The sequence below is a fragment of the Chlorocebus sabaeus genome, chromosome 24, assembly GCF_047675955.1.
Source record: "Chlorocebus sabaeus isolate Y175 chromosome 24, mChlSab1.0.hap1, whole genome shotgun sequence".
Classification (NCBI taxonomy): Eukaryota; Metazoa; Chordata; class Mammalia; order Primates; family Cercopithecidae; genus Chlorocebus; species Chlorocebus sabaeus.
Genome location: NC_132927.1, coordinates 40547631 through 40567586, shown reverse-complemented (window position 1 = coordinate 40567586; position 19956 = coordinate 40547631). Strand labels below are relative to the sequence as shown.

Here is a 19956-nt window from a genome sequence, read left to right as displayed (position 1 = left end):
ACCCTCAATCCTGTCTCTAAGCATCTGTGGTATGTGGTGTGTGGTGGAGGCTTAACATGAAAACAGATTTGACTCTGAGAATCATACTGCTTCTACAGTTGAAACAGAATCTGCCCACAGGTCTGAGAAAAAAGAGGTGAACAAAAGCTAAAGAAAGATTAAGATAAACTTAGCTATTTAAAAAAAAAAAAAAAAGACAAATCCAGGCATTGCATGTGAGAATGAGCATGTGACCATGAGACCAGGGAAGTCAGGAAAGTGGATTTGATAAACCAGTGACGTCAAATAGCACCTACCAGGTGGGTACAATGAGAAACACTGGCAGAACTCAGCAGCTTTCAAACTGCACAATTTCCAGTATTGGCTCAGAGCATGCATATCTGATAACAAAAATGCACAGAGCATTGCAGCTTTTAAGAGTCTTCCTAAACTATTGGGTCCAAGCATGTTCCTTATCACACCTTTTGTTTTAATTTTTTAAAAAGCTGTACCAGACACACAGAATATTAACCCATAAGAACCTTCCTTGGTTAGAAAAGTTGCTTTTCTTTCAATTAGTTGTCTTTCAAAACCGTATTAACAAAACACAACAAAGATCAGAGTCAAAAAAAAGACATAATTTTAAAAATCTTATTTACCACCAAGATTAAGGTTTGCATCTTAAACATTATTCACACAGTTTCACAAAAAGCTACATGAATGTGGGAGCACTCAAGAGATGGATATAAGAACATGGAAAGGTGGTCAGTTTTCTCTGGAAAAAGCAAACCAATGTTATGAAATGTGAGCACGTGAACACACACAGCTATCCAGGGAAGGCCTGAGTCAGTGCACATCGCGGACACCCATACTCTTGCAGGAGTTCATTTCTGACTGTCCCACCTGCTGCTCAGCGAGCCTCTTCTGGATCTCTTGATCATCGCAGACGTCATAAACAACAGGCTTGGAAAGCTCAGACTCAATTCGAGCCAACCAGGTGCGAAGGTTGCTCATGTTTTTGTCCAACTGCTGAATAAAAGCAAAGGTCTCCTTCAACTTCTTCACCCTACACATATTTGCAGAAAAACAAAACAAACAAACAAAAAGTGATGGAAATCAAAAGCCCAATACTTAGTGGTAGAAGAATGTTCCAATAAGAGCATTGCAGGGTAAAAAAGAATCTGTTTTGCTTTGATTTTATATCAGAACAACTCTCATGTCACCAGATACGAGTTCTCAGAGAATATGTGAAGCTTTGCAAGGCTGTTGCCTCTGTTGACTTTCGAAAGGATGGAGAGTTAATCCACCCATGCAAATGGAAGTCCTATCATTCCCAGAGTGAGATCCTCTGAGACCCAGTTCATCTTCCTGGGGCTCCAGAGGTGAGAAGATAGCCATTTTTTCCTAAGTGAAAATAACCACTCCTGACTTCTGCCCAGTTTCTGCCGTGTATATGCCTGAGATTGCAGCAGCCGGTATCTACCCTGGGAGATTAAAGATGTTACACGCCTGGTTCACTTGGTGGTATTTGGTCCACAAGGCCTCGCATGGGACCCTCCCCTTTGGGTAAGCAGAGAACATGTGCCAAGCCCTACGGCTTCAGTATGAGGGGTTCACCCAGCCGTATACATTGAACCAGCCCATGTGGGTAGATTATGGGGCATCTCTGCCTGTCAGAAAGGGAGGGGCAAAGGAAATCTGCGTGCAAGCGCAGTTCTAAATGGGATCTCCCTCGCCAGTCTGCCTCAGCTCCCATCCAGCCCAACTCGGCATGGAGCAGATTTGAAAGCACACGCATGGCATCAGTACAACTTGGCGTGCACGTCCACATGCTGTCAAGGGGACGTGATGTAGCTGTTGAGGGAAAACAATCTTTTTCTGACATATATACTAAAATAAAATGCTCCAATAAACCACTTTCCTTAAAGTCCTAAAGCAGAGCGAGTAGAGCCAGGATCTGTCCTGGCATTCTGTGGGATTTGTAGTTAATCTCAGACACTTAAAAGTAATGGCTCCAATGGAAAGTTCCCACTGATCAATACTTACGTTGTTGGGAGATGCTGTCAGAACTGCGCCCCATGGCTGGGAGCACTAGAGTGATAAATGGGGGCACCGACCCTAACTCTCAGGGAACACTGCACTGCTTGCCACCATCACCTTGAACAACCTCCTCTCAGCGCCCTAGACTTCCTGCCCACCTTTGGTTCTGTAGCCAAAGTGTAAGTAAGTTTCAGAAGGCAAGTCTGATCCATGCTCAAAGCTTTCAATAGTCCCTGCCCTACCCTGAAAACCGGTTCAGCCCCTTGATCTCTGTACCTCAAGCATTCAGGGGCCACTCTGCCTCTAACCTTGCACTCTCTCAGACACCCACCAGGACAGGGAGCGCCATGGCCAGGCTGCAGCCGGCAGTTTCCACCGCACACACAGCACCTCCCACAGTGCCTGATGGGCAGGGTGCTCTCCACAAATGCTTGGTGAATGGACAAATATGGACATTCCGCTAGAAGCTATGATTTAAGTGGACCATGGAGTAGTCATGTAAGTGTGGATTAAAAAAAAAATGTGTATCTTACAACTTACCAAGTCAATCCCAGGGACTGACTTCTAGCTCTATTACCAGCTACTTTTAAGATTTAGTGAAAGTCCTTTCACCTCAGCCCCCGTATTTCTAGTACACCCTCAAAGCCGCTTAAGCTTCAGGGAGATGGCAGCATCGGGTGAGGTGAAGGCCAGAACTCCGGAGGCAAGCAGACCTGGACCCAAGATCCATTCTCCCATCTAAGAGCTCTGCACGCTGCAATGTACTTAACCACTGACTCTCAGTTTCCTCACGATCTGCAAGATTACCCACTTTGTAGGTGGTGGTGAGACTGAAATAAGAGGCTTCATGTAAAGTCGTCTGCACAGAGTGGACACTGGACCACATGACGCTACAGTCATGCTTTATTTACATGGCACTGGACCTCACAAAGTTCTTTCATCAGTGTTTTATTCTCAAGGGCAAGCTTGGAAGAAGGATGTGTGGTCTGGAGATGGAAGAACACAGACTCTGTGGTCAGGGCCCGGGTTTGCGTCCTGGCCATGTTTAATGCCATCTATAAAACGGTGTTCACAGTGCTCGCTTCGGCAGCACATATACTAAAATTGGAACGATACAGAGAAGATAAGCATGGCCCCTGCGCAAGGATGACACGCAAATTCGTGAAGCATTCCATATTAAAAAAAAAAAAATGGTGTTCACAGCAGTACCTTCTTTCACTGGGTAGCTGAGGGCACTGAATGTGAAAGGCAGAATGCCTCAGAGATAAATGCCCGTTTTCCAAATTACATTCTTACCGCAAACACCACAAGGATACGTTCCCTTCAGAGCCACAGATGATTTATTAAAAAGGAAGTCATGGAATCCAGGACCAGGCCTGGATATAGCTGCAACCTAGATCCCACCTTCATTCCTATGGCTTCAGAGGTACACCCTCCTCACCCCAGTATCCTGCCACCTTGATTGCCCTGGTTCCAGAAAGAACACTCCAGGCAACTACCAGCATAGCTGGGAACCCCTGGCACCGTGGGACAAGGAGTGCTCCAGGCAGTTCCTGAAGGACTGCCCTCCTGGAAGGCTCTGCCGGAGAAGAGGCCCAGCCACGAGAGCGTCCCCGGGGGTGGGGGAAGGGCTCAGGCTCCTGACCTCTGCACAGCTCTCCCGCCCTCCCCACTTCTCCCTCTGCCCAGAATGAAATCTCCCACGGCCTTCATCTAGCCCCTGACCCTATTCCACCCTAAGAATCCCAGCCTCTTTCTTATTTTGAAAAGAAGAGGGCTAGAATCCAAGTATTTATTTATATATTTTTTTCTTTTTCCTTGTTTCCTCTCTTCTAACTTAAAAGCAATGAACACACCGAAGAATGCACGTATTTAAATGAAGGGAGCTAACTAGCAACACAATCGCCTGGGTACAGACCCACAGGGCTGTGGTGATCCTGAACTGTTAACCGTGGGGTTAGGTGTGCCACACGCAGAGAGGGTATGGAGAAGGTGGGGGAATAATTTGCTTGGTTTTCCCAGGACTCTGGTATCCAAAATGGGGTGCTCAGGACAAACCAGTGGGGTGTAGGAATAAAATACGGGACAGTCTACTGTCATCCCGTTCTTTTAAAATTTCTACGTGTATGTTTTACAATGATAAACTTTATTATTAAAATGAAACATCTGTATCCCATGCTGATGGCCACATGTGCCAGGCCTGTTGTGCTTCATGTTAGCAACTCATTTGCTTTTTTTTTTGAGATGGAGTCTCTATTACCCACGCTGGAGTGCAGTGGTATGACCTGGCCTCACTGCAACCTCCACCTCCCAGGTTCAAGTGATTCTCCTGCCTCAGATTCCTGAGTAGCTGGGATTACAGGCACCTGCCACCATGCTCAGCTAATTTTTGTATTTTTAGTAGAGACAGGGTTTCCCCATGTTGGCCAGGCTGGTCTTCAACTCCTGACCTCAAGTGATCCAGCTGCCTCAGCTTCTCAAAGTACCAGGATTACAGGCATCATTTCCTCTTCATAACAATGCTAGGAGATAGGTAATATTATTATCCCTACTTGACAGATGAGGAAACCGAGGCACAGAGCGTAAAGAGCTCACGCAAGTCACATGGTCAATAGTGGAGGCAGGATTCTAACCTGGGCAGTCTGGTCTGGAGCTGCTGTTCCTAAGTACTACCCATCCTCTCACATAATCCTACACACACTAACATGCACATACTGTTGGTACAGGATCGTTTTGCTGCAGTCAGAGAACATGACCAGAAGTCTGGACTCACAGCTCAGGATACACTGGGGGGTAGGAGCTGGTATAGTGGATGCTACAACCGGGGGCTCTTGGCAGGTGCCTGGGGAGGAGGCCAGAAGGCGCGATACATGCTGCCCATGTTTCCCCTCCCTGAGTTTCTTTCAGTAATCACTTAGCCATGTGCCTTGTCTTGGATCCTGCACAGACCCTTGGATTCAGAGATAGCTGGAAGATAGGCCTTCTTCCCAGAGAGGTCATCACCTAATTTAGATGTAATGTTGACATTGTAATACAACATAGGAGTTGCTCAATAAATAGCTGTTGAAGGAGTAAATGATGTTCACTCATACCTTCCAATTTGTCTGATTTGTCTTCTTCATAAAAGAAGTAGCCAAGTTAGATTTTTAAAGAAAAGCTGTAAAGACCAGAGCATATCAGAGCCCTTTTCCCACAAAGCAGTGTGCTGCCAGCCTAGAAGCCACCCCTGCTCCTCAGCCCCGGTTTCACACAGGGCCAATGAAGCGCTGACACACACTCACATCACAGGCATACTTAGTGCAAGTGAAAGAGGAGGGGAAGGTGGGAGGGAAGGAAAAGAAGGTCACCAAGAAGTGACAAAGCACTCATCCAGCCAGGATTTAGCCGGTATATGCCAAACTCCATCCAGAGGCCTAATACCCCCAAATGCCTGGGAGTCTAAATGTTGCTCCTCTGATCATCAGGTAATGACTGACCCTGGGACCCATCAGGTACACTGCGGAGTGTGCATCGTTCTGTTCTGTGCAGACGCTGTAACCTAATGATCACCTGTCCCAGGCCAGGAAGCGTTTGTCTTTTGCCAACCCAGGCGACTGACCTCCACATGTTAGGCCTTGTTAATACTGCTCTTGAAAAATTTGAAATCTCGAGTTAATATCTGGAAATAAGAAAACCTATTCAGAAACCAGCCTGCTGGCACACAGAAGCAACCTCAACACCGCCTGACATCAACCACCTGAGCAGTTTGCTGCCGCGGCCCCCATCTCTGCACTCGCCCAGGTTTTGACCCGGTGCTCTGAACATTTCTCACATAGACATTTCAACAAATAACCTTTCTCCAGGAAAAAGCAGCATGATTTTCTGAATTAAATCCCAGTTCTGAGAATCAGAAAAACAAAATTTTTAGGTACAAAAGCAAAGTTTTCCACCTGCATAGGCTCTTTATTGAGAGACCTAAAGCAAAATGTTTTCTATGAAACCAAACAAAAGAATTATGCCTAAGAGCTGCTTTAAATTACAAGAGTTCCTTTGCAGTAATTATGGGTAAAAATGCAGAAAACAATCAAGGCAAATAAAGTTTTTCTTTTAACTAGCGATGGATGAGAATATAACAATGATAAACACTGCTCTCCTTCCAAACAAACAAAATCAAGCCAGGTTGGCATCATTCTATATACCAAGCCTAAGCCTTAACAATGTATGATGAAGGCTTTACATGTCAAATTTATACATATGGAATAATTTACCATTTAGTCCTATCCTCTATGTGCTCAGGAGTCTACAGTTAAATTATAAAAGCCCTAAATCAGCCTAAGTGAACCAAAAAATTCCTATGCCTAATTTAAAAAATACTAAGGAAAACTGAGATGGTTCAAGTATCCGAATTTGTACTGAAATAAACAGTCAAACCTGTGGGCAGCTGTCAGTTGCAAAAAACACTGTACAAATCCTGTACAATTGTATCTTTTCACATGACTAAACATCCTTATGGCAAAATAATGCATTACGCCAAGATCCTGAAGCCCTGATTTAGGGGCAGAGGCATTACAATACACGTCTGAGCTCATTGCCTCTCTGAAGCATTTTTGTCACCGGAGGACTTCCATTTTCCACACGGCATAATCACTCCTCTGCCCTGCTTGTCAGAGGCAGACTGCAGACACCACACGCATGCTGACGCTGGGAAAGAACCCATCCCCCGATGGCTGAGCACAAACACTCCGCAGCCACCATCTCATCGGTGATTTCTATTGTAACCAAAGCGACACAGCCAGAGAGCAAGACACAAGGGACAGCACCCGGCGCCTCGGCCCTATGCAGAGCTGATGACGAAAATGGCACTTACTGTTGATGAGAAAAAATCATTCCTTATGTTTAAGCGAAAGCTCCAAGTTCCCGGCTGCACCTCCACCTCCCAGGGCCGAGGCAGCCCCTCCCCCTGCCCGGCGTGCCCTCTTCACTGGTTCAGCATCTTGTACAGAGGCGGATGCAGCCCTCTCCAAGGCTCCTTGTGAGCACGGCTGGCTCGCAGGCACAGGGCAATGCCAGCAGGAAGGAAGACACCTTCTCCCCTGCTAACTGCAATTTTTAATCTCAGTTTTCTCCCTTCCAATAAACAAATATCTCCAGCTCTTTCCTCACACACACAGTCTTTGTTCTGACGCTCCAGGATTGCAACGCTGGGAGAAGAAAGTCACAGTGTTATCTTGGCTATGGGTTATTTATGAAGTGCTATAAACGGAGAGACAAAACATTTAATTTGGGGCAGGCAAAAGAGGATTTCTGTCCTCCACAAATTAAATTTCTCTGTTTCAGGTTTAAAAGAAACAGCAAAATCTGAAGCCCCTGAGTCCAATAGGAATACCTTCCTCTTGTCCTCTTGAAGAAGAAATTTCCCTGTGGGGGTTTTCTGCTCTGTCCTTTTGGTCCTGAACATCCTGGTTTAGGAGGGTCAGATAGTTCTAGTTTATCTGCTTCGTGCAAAAAAATTCTATTTTGCAGTATAAAGGGAATTCATTGCAGAGGAAGAAATTTTGTAATTTTCCTTGCTAGCTCCTCCCAGGACTTACCATAACGTGTCTGAAAATTCCTCCTTATTCATACCCTCAGTTTCTCCGGACAATCCTGAGTGGCAGCGCTTGGTTTGTGTCTAGTCTACCTCAGACTCATTCCCAGCCTTATTCTGAGACTCGATATCATTTTTCAGGAGTCCCTAAAGCCCAACATTTAGTCATTACTGTATCCCCACCTTGAAACATAGCAAACACGTGCTGCACCAGTGGAATCAGAAGTGCAGACCTGGCAATAGTTCTCCCAAAATGCTGCATCGAACTCAGGCCCACGTGGCTGGCTGTTCCTGCAACCTGCTGAACACGAACCTCTGAGGCTCAGTACACTGGACCTGCCTGATGCCGGCCATCAGGATACTTGCTCATTATGCCAGTGACGGCTACTCTTTCCTTGGGGGAGCTCCTTAACCCTCAAGGAAGGCATTTCTGCAGGGTCTGGGAACAGCGGCCACCCATTCTAGAGGCAGAAGGATCAGGCTGATGGGAAGGAAAATGGAAGTGAGAAGGCTCACATCTGGCTCCCCCTGTGCTAAAATAATCCCTAAATCCTTCCAGTCCCACTGCATCAGGCAATCTGCTAAGACCAACGCAAGTCAACTTCGTGACTAGCAGCATTGCTTGGTCTTCCAGAAAACCTTGAGAAAATAATACAGATAAGAGGAGAGCAATGAAAAGCTTTATCAGTTTAAAAAGGCACACATATTTCTGCCCATTCTGCAAGGCATGGAAAACAATCTTAACACACAATTGCCACAGTCATAACTTCTGAGTTTAATGATAACATTTTAATTGCCACTATTATAAAATAGGTGAGCTTTTCAGGTTGGCAGGCAAAATTTAAAAGTTATGCTTAGTTTAAAAAGTTCCTTTGGATGGATTTGATATTTCTGATAGTGAGAGCACTTCAGTGTAAACAGGAAGGAGCTAATCTTTGAGGTCATACGGTACTAGGAAAGTCCCTCCTTGTCAGTGGCTTAATAAGGACGACAGGCTTTGCTAGTGGTGCTACCGTCAGAAATTCAGGAAAGAGAACATAAAATTGATGACATTTGTTCATGACATGTTATAAACACCTTCCATAATGAACATTTAGGAAGTATAGATAAGCAAAAAGAAAATTAAAATCATTTTCATTAAAATGATTCCAACCTAGAGAAAAACCAATGTAAATTTTCTCGGAGGGTATGCCTTTCCACTTTGCTGTCCAACCTATATCAGCGGACACTGAACGCTTTCATCAGATTATTCGCACATACTGCTAGAAAGAGCCTTTAAAAAGAGTTCCTCACCCTGATCCCAAGTCTCTAAAAGAATTCATCAAGATGTGCAACCTGCCAGAGGGACTCACTAGTCACAGTCCCACCTGTGTCTACAGAGCTCCGGTTCATATGACAAGCAGGGTTTTCATTAAGGAAATGGGGAGGGAGTTCTGGGAAACAAAAGTAGATGAATTTTTAAGGAGTTCAACTATTGGGTTTTTAAAAATAAGGGGAGGCAGAGGTGAGATCAGGTGGCAGGTCAACTCCTTCTCTGGCATCAGTCCCATTGAGGGGATGAGATCCAAGGACTGTCTTTTCAGAGCTTCAGACTGTGCTGGCTGTGAAGGTTAACCCTGCATCTTTTTGTCTGTCACCCAACAATTTGTATCTCAGCTGTTCTTAGGTAATCCAGATGCCTCCAAAACAGAGGATCACATATATTGGCAGTTCTGAAGGACACTTTCTTTAATTTAGTTGTCTGTCCTGCATTCGGAAGTTTTGCTGAGTCACTTTTCAAAGACGTTATCCAAGGCTGGGTGCGAGTGGCTCATGCCTGTCATTCCAGCACTTTGGGAGGCAGAGGTGGGAGGATCACTTGAGCCCAGGAGCTCAAGACCAGCTTGGGCAATATGGTGAAACCCTATTTCTACAAAAAACAAACAACAAAAACAAAAAATTATCTGGGCATGGTGGTGTGTGCTTGTAGTCCCAGCTACCTGGGAGGTTGAGGCAGGAGAATTGTTTGAGCCTGAGAGGTCGAGGCTGCAGTGAGCTGTGATTGTGCCACTGTATTCCAGCCTGGGTCATAACAGCCAGACCTTGTCTCATAAAAAAAAAAAAAAAAAAAAAAAGAAGAAGAAAAGAGGAAGGAGAGTGGCAAATGAACATAGAATATGTCTTGTTGTCAACTTGGGTTCTACATAATTACAATCACCAAACATATATACAATCAGCATCAGGGATTCTATGTAATGCTTTAAATGACCTCTGTTGAAAGTATCTGCATGTTTCATAAGAGTGTAGATGTCACCATTGCAAGAAGCTGCCCAAGGGCCCATGAGAACTTTTAAAAGCTCCCAGAGCAACTCTGAGGGACAGCCAGTCATGGGTGTCTCTATACCCACACCAGGGCCCATGTAATCTTATGTGCATGTTTCTGTCCCGGGCAGAGTTCCCACTGTCCTTGGCTAAATTATTGACCTTCTCTGAGCTGCAGTTTCCCTCTCTGTAAAATGAAGAATCACACTGACTTTGCAGTGTTGTTTTAAGAATTAAAATGAAATAATCTATGTGAGGAAACTGGCACTTAAAAAATAAGCAATGTTGGTTTCCTCTCCTATCTATCCAACAATGGAGTCTACCACCTGAAAGGATCAGAAATCTAATGTGGTTTTTAAGGAAGCCTATCCTAAATTCCATTTTTTTCCTCCAGTGAATTAAACCTGATTTATTGAGGCCTTGGACTTCTGAAAACCGTTCTAAACCTTAGTTTTCTAAAACCATTCTAAACCTTAGTCTTCTAAAACCATTCTAAAGTTAGTTTTGTAGTTAAGATCTTGCAGTAACAAGGCCGGGTACCTACATAGGATCGCCTTCCAATCTTTTTTTTTTTTTTTTTGAGACAGAGTCTTGCTCTGTCACCCAGGCTGGAAGGCAGTGGCGTGATCTCGGCTCACTGCAACCTCCGCCTCCCAGGTTCAAGTGATTCTCCTGCCTCAGCCTCCTGAGTAGTTGGGACTACAGGTGCGTGCCACCATGCCCAGCTAGTTTTTGTAGTTTTGGTAGAGACGGGGTTTCACCATGTTCACCAGGCTGGTCTCAAACTCCTGACTGCAGGTAATCCACCTGCTTCGGCCTCCCAAAGTGCAGGGATTACAGGTGTGAGCCACTACGCCTGGCCAATCTTATTTTCAACAAGAGATGCTGTTCCCTGCCACAGGGCCAAAGCAGCAGAATACTGTGGGTAGGATGGAAGACACTGCATGGTGTCCTGGATCCTGTGGGCAAATGAAGCCATCAGGGCACCCTGCAGAGCAGGTTCTTGTTGCCACTGTTCAAACGTAAAGTTTGCAGCCTGTGCTTCCAACCCTTCCCTTCCTTTGTACAATGCCCAGGGTGAAGTCAGCATCAGGGATGCTGATTCTATGTAAGGCTGATTCTATGTAAGGCTGATTATGACAGGTCCAAGTTTGCTGCCTCAACCCACAGATTCACCTGAACAATAAACTCAGCTAAGAGCTTCTTAGTTCTAGCTGTCTGTCTCAGCCTGGCCCTTGCTTTACAATAAGAAAAATGGTTCCCTCCCAAATTCCTCAGTGCTGAAGGGATTAGGCACTCAGCATGTACTGCTCATTTCAGTGTTTCAAATGAGAGGGTCTGGGCTGTCAGGGAGGTGAAACTGCCCAAGTTGAAATCCTGGTTACGTCACATGCTGGCTATGTAACTATAGGTAAGTTGCTTAGCTTCAGTCCTCAGTTTCCTTCTCAGTGTGTAAAATGGGACAATGGTATCTATTTTCCAGAATCACGGTGAAGTTTAAGTGAAATCATACACAAAAGGCATATTGCTAAGAATATAGGCAGCTGACAACATATTTGCTATTTCAACTCCTTTTCCCCCAGCTGTGCTTTCCAAAAAGATCAATGGAATTTTACCCACTGTTTTATCTCTTTCCCACCAAAAGGCTGGCTGAAGACAGGCAAAGAGTGAGCGAGGAAAGCAAACAGCCTGTTAAACTCCAAAGTTATATAAGCAGAGCATGAATGATTAAAAATGGACTGTCACTCTAACCTTCAAGACACATTAGCTAGATCTTGATCCTGTATGATCCATGAATGGGTGTGATGCCATCATACCCTCGACTAGAGCCAAGGGCTCGAGAAGACTTACGCTATAAAGGCAACCACAAAGACACAATTTATCCCACAGAAATGATCTTATTATTAACGGATGAACTGAAACATTTATTCATTTCAACATACATCTGACACACTATTCTAAGCTCTGAGAATGAGGTAGTCCAGTTGCAGGCCTCACTGGCAAAAGACCTCTCATCACTAGAGGTCACTGACAGAATCATCTTCCACTCAATACACACACGACTTCAGAGTCTTCTCATGGAAAAGTAACTAAAACAACCACTCCATAAATGCTGCCTCACATGTGCTGTGCTGGCCCTATAGCAAAGATATGATATATATCCTCACAGCAGACAGTACCAGTGGCCTCTGATGTAAGCCAATTAGACCCATTTTACAGACTTAGAAACTGAGGCCTAGAAAGGTTAAATCACATACTCAAGTTTTCACAGTGAATAAGTAAGAAAGTCAGGAATGGTTCAAAACTTGTACTCTTAATCCTTACTTAGGTTTCCACCATGCATTTCTGTAGGTTTTTTTTCTTTACCCCCAATTGGCTGTGGAGAGAAGTTGAATTTGGGCCAGTCTACGTTGCCAGCCAAATCCCCCTAATATTTGTCTTCAGCAAACCCTTCACTGCTAAGGAACCAGGCATGACTCAGATATTTTTTCAGAAGGCCAATATTTAGCTGAGATTTAAAGTCCTCTAAGATTTAGCCCCAGCCCATCTTTCTAGCTCATCTCCTACATTTGGGGCCAATGGGGCTTCTCTTCACTTCCTGAATGGCTTCGACGCTGCTCTATTCTGTACCTGTTTGCTCTCAACATATGTGTCTCTTTCTCTGCCACCAGTAACCGCAATCCCTCATTCAGGACCATCTGGGAACGCAGCCCCTCTGTAAGGATCTTCCTGATCTCAGGAAGATGGGATCTGAGCTCTCAAACCACTTGGTTTTACAGCTGCTCAGATGCCTACTCCCACTAACATAACTGACTCAACTTATTTAGCCTGGTGCCTCTGTTGATTGACTCAGGTTCACTTGTGGTTTCCAGTAAACAATGAGGTAAAGAAGATGCCAAATTATTAAGAGTATCTTACTTTCATCACCCCCCAATTCTTTATTCACCTTATAGGTTCTCCTGTATATTCCTAATTCTATGTGTTGTTCAAAACATCTGAGTATACTGCTATGGAAAGGACCTGTGTGGCCAGTGGAAGCACAGCTACACAAGCAGTCCAAAGGCCAAGTGACTGTTCTCCGTATGCCAGGTGGCCACTGAATAAACATCCACTTGGGGTTTGTCTTTAGAGAGGGAATTTAGACATTTAAGAACTTTGGGCATCACCATCATTTTGGGGGGAGAGATAAAATTATCAGGACTATTTCTGATAAGATTGCACTAGCCAACATAGCTTTGATTTGTGGCCCTTTGATTTAGGACTTGGCTGTGTCCAAATCCACATCCTAGGACAAGACCCCCATGGGAGACCTGGCACTCTGAGCCCACACACTTAGAGTAGACTCCTGCCCCTGCCTTGAGTGCGGGTGGCGGGGAAGTCATGGGCCCCCAGCCTCCAGAAACCAGGCCTGTGCCCTCACCTGCCTGATTTGCCATACTGAGGCAGGAGCAACAGGCATGGCTCCGCTGTGGGGACACATAAATGCTAACACAGAGTCAGAATTTCTAAACAATACCCCCTCCCAAGGATCCCTTTCCAAGTAAGTTTCCAACCCTTATTTAAAACTACTCTAATGCATGTGAAGTTGTAAGCTAAAGAAAAAATACTAAGGTGGGATATACTAGCATCTAGTTTTTTTTAATAACATGGAAAGAATTTCCACTCATTTTTATCAAACTTTGCCTTAATCTGTAAACTTATAAAATTGCTGGATCATCTTAGAGGAAGGCTGGGCTCAGTTTCCTAGATCTATAAAGTAATTACTGTTCCTGGAGAGTAAGAATCATTTTTAGCCCATTTCTTACCTTGATCCGATGACATCAAAAAGATGTTGCCAACGATCGTTAATTTTGTTGAGCTTGTCATCGATCTCAGCTGCTCTCGATTTGTTGCTGGCCTTGATCAGCTGGTCACCCATCTGCTTTAACTGTAACTTGTTTTCACTAAACAAGTTTATTTCTTCCATGCAGTCCTGGCAAAGGCACCAAAACATAAAGCCTGGGTAATTACCCCAAATTCATTTCTTCTCCAGCCAAAAACATACAGAGTTGCCTCTTGAAATTAAAAAAAAAAAAAAAAAAAATTGACCAGGTATAATGGCTCATACCAATAATCCCAGCAGTTTGGGAGGCCGAGGCAAGAGGATCACTCGAGTCCAGGAGTTCAAGACTAGCCTGTGCAACATAGCAAGACCCAACTTCTGAAAAAACTAGCCAGGTATGCTGGCACATGTCTGCAGTCCCAGCTACTCAGGTGGCTGAGGTGGGAGGACCGCTTGAGCCCAGAAGGTTGAGGCTGCAGTGAGCTATGATCTCGCCACTGTACTCGAGCACAGTAAGACACTGTCTCAAAACCTCATACCTTCTAATGAAGCTAACTTTTCAGTGAGTAGCTAAAAAGTCAGGCAACGAGCATCAGGCAAATGCGAAATATGTAAGGCAATAATTACTTTGGTTTTAATAGTTACCTAATTCAAAAGCCCTCTATTTCCTCTCACAGATTTCTTTTAACCTACTTGGGAACTGAGGACAACTGAGCATAACTAATTAGGCTGCTATCGTTTCCAGTTTTCTAGAGGGTTGCCTGAGTGGTGTTTTGGGTGACTGCAGCAAGAATGTTATTACTTTTCCCTGTAGAGATCAGTGACCATTTCAAAATTATGAGCCTCACTGCTTTTGGCCTCTCCCCGTTGGCAAGGGGAGCTGCTGCTGCTGCTTTTTTTTTTTTTTGAGATGGAATTTTTACTCTGTTGCCCAGGCTGGTGCGCAATGGCACCATCTCGGCTCACTGCAACCTCCACCTCCCAGGTTCAAGCAATCCTCCTGCCTCAGCCACCCAAGTAGCTGGGATTACAGGAGCCCACCACCACACCAGGCTAATTTTTGTATTTTTAGTAGAGATGAGGTTTCACCATGTCAGCCAAGCTGGTCTCGAACTCTTAATCTCAGGTGATCCACCTGCCTCGGCCTCCCAAAGTGCTAGGATTACAGGAATGAGCCACCGTGCCTGGCCAACGAGAGCTTCTTAATAACAACTAGAGAAACTCTAACTCATTTGGGGTATCAGCTGATGTGTAAGCCCCTTCCCTGGCCAAACTTCCTAATGGAGAGAAAGCAACTCCCCTCAGTACCATGCCTACTGACAATGGTCTCACACTCCCATCTCTCTGGAACCTTCTCTCTTCCAACTGCTCTCTCAAAAGGATCAAAAATAGTGAAGTCCCTTCAAATTTCTAAAATGCTACCGGAAGCACCTGTAACCCTGCACCTGTTTGGGCCTAGGAGTGAGGAGGGCCGACAATTCCACGGCAGTCAGAACTACATCCACCTGGGTATCCTCCCGTACCTTCTGTAACTTTTCAATCATTTCTTCAATACTAATGTCCGCTGTCTGTAGAACTTTGTTTTCCATCTGCACCAGCCAGGCACACAACTCTTTATTTTTTTCATTGAATACAATCCACGTATTGAGTCTGTCTTCAATCTCCTGTTTACGTATAGCCACCTGCAAATGAAGATGCATTTGGCAGCTGAGTATAGCCAGGAAGGAAAGCACCCCCTTCTCTCCCTCACATCAAAAAGACTGAGTTTCATTCATTTTAATCAGTAGCTCTCTACACTCACCCTTGTCTGGCTTTGCCTCTTAAAAACCTAGGGTTTCGCATCAACAGAAGTTCCTTACACCTGTGATAAATGCCATAAAAAATAACAAATACTGTACCTGAAATGTAGCTGATTGGAAGGACTGTTTTACCCAATACTCGTATGTTACTACCCAGTTATATTAAAAATTAAAAACAGGAAAGGCTAGATGAAGATATAACCCAAATCCTTGCCCTTTTAACAACAAATCAAATCCCTATACCAACATAAGGACAACGTCCTATTTAAAAACTATTAATCCAGATAGAATGTAAATCAAACATTTATAATGCAAATGGACCAGGAAAACTACAGCCATTTAAATGTCCTATTGTTATGCTTCAAAACAAAGTAAAACCAAAAACAATGTACATCACTCATTTAACCCACTTTCCTGTTAAGCACTGGATTTTGGATGGAAACCATGGATATATCGCCAACAGCTGGTCTGCAGCAAGCAGGCTGACCCCAAAATACCCAATGCCCCATTACGCATAAGTAGCCCCTAAACTGACATCAGCTAAGGGTCCTCCTCCTTAAAGGTTTAAATTTCACTAAATATAAATTTAAATAATGCAAATCAGCCTTACTAGATGTACAAAAGTATTCCCAGGTTTTAAGAATCTTCAGAATCGTAGGGTTAAAAGGGGGTGGCTCTTTGGTAAAGTTTTGACACCCCACTATATGGACCAGGAAACCAAGGTTGAATTCTCTGAGATTTTCCTGCTGTGTATAAAGAAACTCTGCTCTTTTCGGAGGAGAAAATACTGAATGCTTATATAGCCTACCCAGGCAAACGTGTTAAAAAGGCTTGAAAAACTATCCGAGAAAAACAAGTGTTGTGTTTCCATTCCTCAGGGCATCTGTTTATCTTTTAAAAATCCTGGCATTTTGCACAGTGTCATCCTGATTGATTTCATAATAGTAACAATTAGGAACATCTGGGCCGCAGTCTTCCTGTCTACCGTAACTTTCAGAACACTTTTCATATATTCTAAACATTTTCTTTTATATAAAATTTAAAAAGTTCTAAAAGAACATTTAAAGTTAGGGTACATTGTGAATATTAAATACTAAAATCAAGAAGGAGAACGTGCCTGAATTTCAACTTTTTAAATACATCTCTTAATTCACAAAAATGAGATTAAGGAATTTATTTTCGCTAGAATTCTATGTTCTTAAAACAAAGATCTTTAAGACTATTTGAATCCCTTAATTCAATCCTGATCCTGTCACAAGCCTATACCATATAATACTCTATTAACACAATCCCATTCTTAATAAGTCAAAGTGATCCATTGAGACAACATAGCAGTTGATCACTTCTCTTAGAGAATTTTAGAAACCGGCTACTTGAAATAAACATCAGATTGCCTGTGAATGCAGAGTACTCATATGAAATGCTCCCATGCTTGCGAGCATTAAGTAAGACTCCTGCTGTTAGGCCCAGAAGAGACTCCCCAGTAAAGGACCTCTTCACTGGGTCCTGCTTCTGATACATACACTGATTAGGGCTTGCCACCTACACAAGCCAGAGAGCGGTCTACACATCTGATCAGAATTGCAATTTCTGTCTCCACCTAAAGTGACTTTTAAAAAAGCTCATTAAAAGCGTGCAAAGTTCTAGCATTTAGCGCTGGAGAAACAAAAGGGTCAAATCTGTTAAACCATGTTGCTGCCTTCTAAAGGAGCAGCGGCCAGGCCAGGGGTCCCACTAAAAAGGGCCTCCGGTTCAATGAAATTAAGCTCCTTTCTACTTTGTCTGGCCTTCAGAGACATTTCAATCCACTCCCAAACAGCCGTGCCCTGCAGTGAGCTGACTTACCCTTAAGCAGAGGTCCTCCCATTGTCTGTGCAAATGCTCTATTTGCTCCTTCAAAACCATCACGTCTTCCACGAGAATGTGCCGGGTTAAGTCTGCCTTCATAGTTTGAAGTTCTTTCAAGTTCTGAGTCCAGCTAGCCAAAGACTGTTCTAGTTCCTGCATTTAATCACAAGGGGGTAAAAAGCCTTCAACTCAAGCGGCTGTTGTTTCCAAACCTGTAGGCTAATCCTTTGATTAGACTCTGGGGGAGGGGAGGCCAGGAGAGGGGGAGGGACCTTCTGAATGGGAAACAGCCCAAGGCGAGCGCCTGCAGTTGTGGTTGGCCAGTTCTCCACCACCTTCTTCTCAAAGGAAAACTCTTTTCTACCTTTATTTTCACTTCCTCAGGTAGCTCTGATTTCAACAGAATTTATTCTATTTTAAAGTCATGTAGATCTTTATTTAGAGGAAAGTGTATTTGGAATCTAATAATCTTGACATACACACACACGCACACATCCAATTTTTAATCCTGAAACTACATTCAGATAGATTTAAAATGTGATTTTCCATTAAAAAAAAAACCCTAAGAAATGCATTGCTGCTATTGTGGCAATCATGTAACAGCAATGACTTATGTTCAAAGGGAATTATTTTTGGCTAACTTTTGAAACTAATGAGTAAGTATAATGGAAGACAGAAATAAACTTTTCTAATAATTGGCAAAGATTAGTTAGCAGATAATTTTCTGGCCATGGAAACACCTACCTTTTAAAACACAGCAATGGCTGGGCTCAGTGGCTCACACCTGTAATCCCAGCACTTTGGAAGCCCGAGGCGGGCAGATCACCTGAGGTCAGGAGCTTGAGACCAGCCTGGCCAACATGATGAAACCCTGTCTCTACTAAAAATACAAAAATTAGCTGGGTGTGGTGGCCTGTAATCCTAGCTACTCGGGAGGCTGAGGCAGGAGAATCACTTTGAACCCAGGAGGCGGAGGTTGCAGTGAGCCAGGATCACTCCACTGCACTCCAGCCTGGCTGACAGAGTGAGATTCCATCTCCAAAAAAAAAAAAAAAGAAGCACTGTCATTGTCAAATTGAAACTTTGAAATCTAGGATTTACTCAAGAGATTTACTTTCACAGCAGGGAAGGTAAAAGGAAACAGTCAAAACACTGGAGTCCACCAGGTTTTCATTGTGCTTACAATTCTTCATGATTTGGCACATTTTAAGGGTCTCCAGTCCTATCTGTCAACTGAAACCTGAAATAAGATACTATGCCTTTTTAACTTTTATTATTTTTTTTTAGAGACAGGGTCTCACCCTGTTGCCCAGGCTAGAGTACAGCGGCACGATCATGGCTTACTGCAGCTTTGACTGACCTCTTGGGCTCAAGTGATCCTCATGCTTCAGCCTGCAGAGTAGCTGAGACTAGAGGCACGCAGCACCACACCTGACTAATTTTTAAATTTTTTTGTAGAGATGGAAGTCTCATCATTTTGCCCAGGCTGGTCTCAAACTCCCCAGTTCAAGTGATCCTCTTGCCTCAGCCCCTTGAAGTGCTGGGATGACAAGGGCAAGCCACCATGCCCTGCTGCTACTATGCCTAAAATCAGGGATAAATTTGAAGGGCCCTAACAGTATGTTAATTCTGATTGATTTTCAGAGTTCTAAAAGCTACATTGGCATGATTTCGTAACTTACCAACAACAATTTATGTTTAATAAAGTGGCCCAGAGAATTCTTTTAAAGGTTACATGTAGAATGAGGAATTAACACCTTTCTCAGAAGCTAAATCATTAGGTATTTAACATTTGTATTACTGCTTTTGGTCTCACAATTGGTTCCAGTAAAGTAGATGACAGCAGATTCCACAGTGGAACGCTCTGGAAAGCTATATAACATAAAGGGGCCACCTGCCAGCCGAGGTGTACCACTTACTGACTTGAAATTGGAGATCTGGAAACCGCTGAGCTTCAGACAGAGTTTCCCAGTCAGGTGGCAGGAAGCTCAGCCTGTCCAGTGCCCTGCTCAGAGGTGCTGGCTCGGCCGCCAAGTTATGCCCAGCCAGGTTTCACTCAGTATGGTTTGAATACTTATAATACTGACAATCAGAAAGTGTACAGTCACTGGATAAGGTTGAGACTCCTGTTCTACTCTCATTGCCCTGCGCTTTTACCCTCTAACACTCACCATGTTCACAGACACAGACACAGACACACACACACCCCTGTGCATACAGTGTAGCTATCTGGTGAACAGGTCTCTCTGGCAGACTGGACCATTAGCTCCACACATGGCAGGGACCATGACAACACCGCTCATTGATGCAGTGCCCAGAACCTGCCATGGTGCTGCTGCACAGCAAGTTTTCAGATACCAAAATGTATGGCTGAAAGGAAAGCAATTTGGCAGTATGTCTCGAGAGCTTTAAAATGTTCATAAACACTACATGAAAAAAGTAGGGAGTCAAACACTATATAGAATGAGGCCTCTTATGGAAGTTTACTATAGCTGACGATCAGTTTGTATAAAAATGTCAACAATCATGCCTGTCTTTAAATTAAATTGCCCCAGATTTGCAACCAAACTGTCAGAGAGAAATCAGATAAGTTTCCACCA

General features: G+C 43.9%; 1 protein-coding gene and 1 non-coding gene across 19 annotated transcripts in view; one reads left to right on the top strand and one right to left on the bottom strand.

The window, feature by feature from the left end:
* The window catches only part of SYNE2 (spectrin repeat containing nuclear envelope protein 2), a 374252-nt gene that overhangs the window by 22623 nt on the left and 331673 nt on the right, over nt 1-19956 (bottom strand). For 17 of the 18 annotated variants that reach the window (XM_037984103.2, XM_037984105.2, XM_037984100.2 and 14 more), the window contains 4 exons: nt 17354-17509; nt 15233-15391; nt 13693-13859; nt 883-1045 (listed from right to left, as the gene is read on the bottom strand). In XM_037984103.2, the coding sequence (XP_037840031.2) occupies nt 883-1045; nt 13693-13859; nt 15233-15391; nt 17354-17509 (645 nt within the window). Of the gene's footprint in view, nt 1-882; nt 1046-6865; nt 7149-13692; nt 13860-15232; nt 15392-17353; nt 17510-19956 lie in introns of those variants that run through there. The other variant, XM_007986953.3, reaches the window with a different exon arrangement.
* LOC119619216 (U6 spliceosomal RNA) lies at nt 3094-3200 on the top strand. The gene has a single exon (XR_005235634.1). It is a non-coding gene; the product is annotated as a U6 spliceosomal RNA (small nuclear RNA).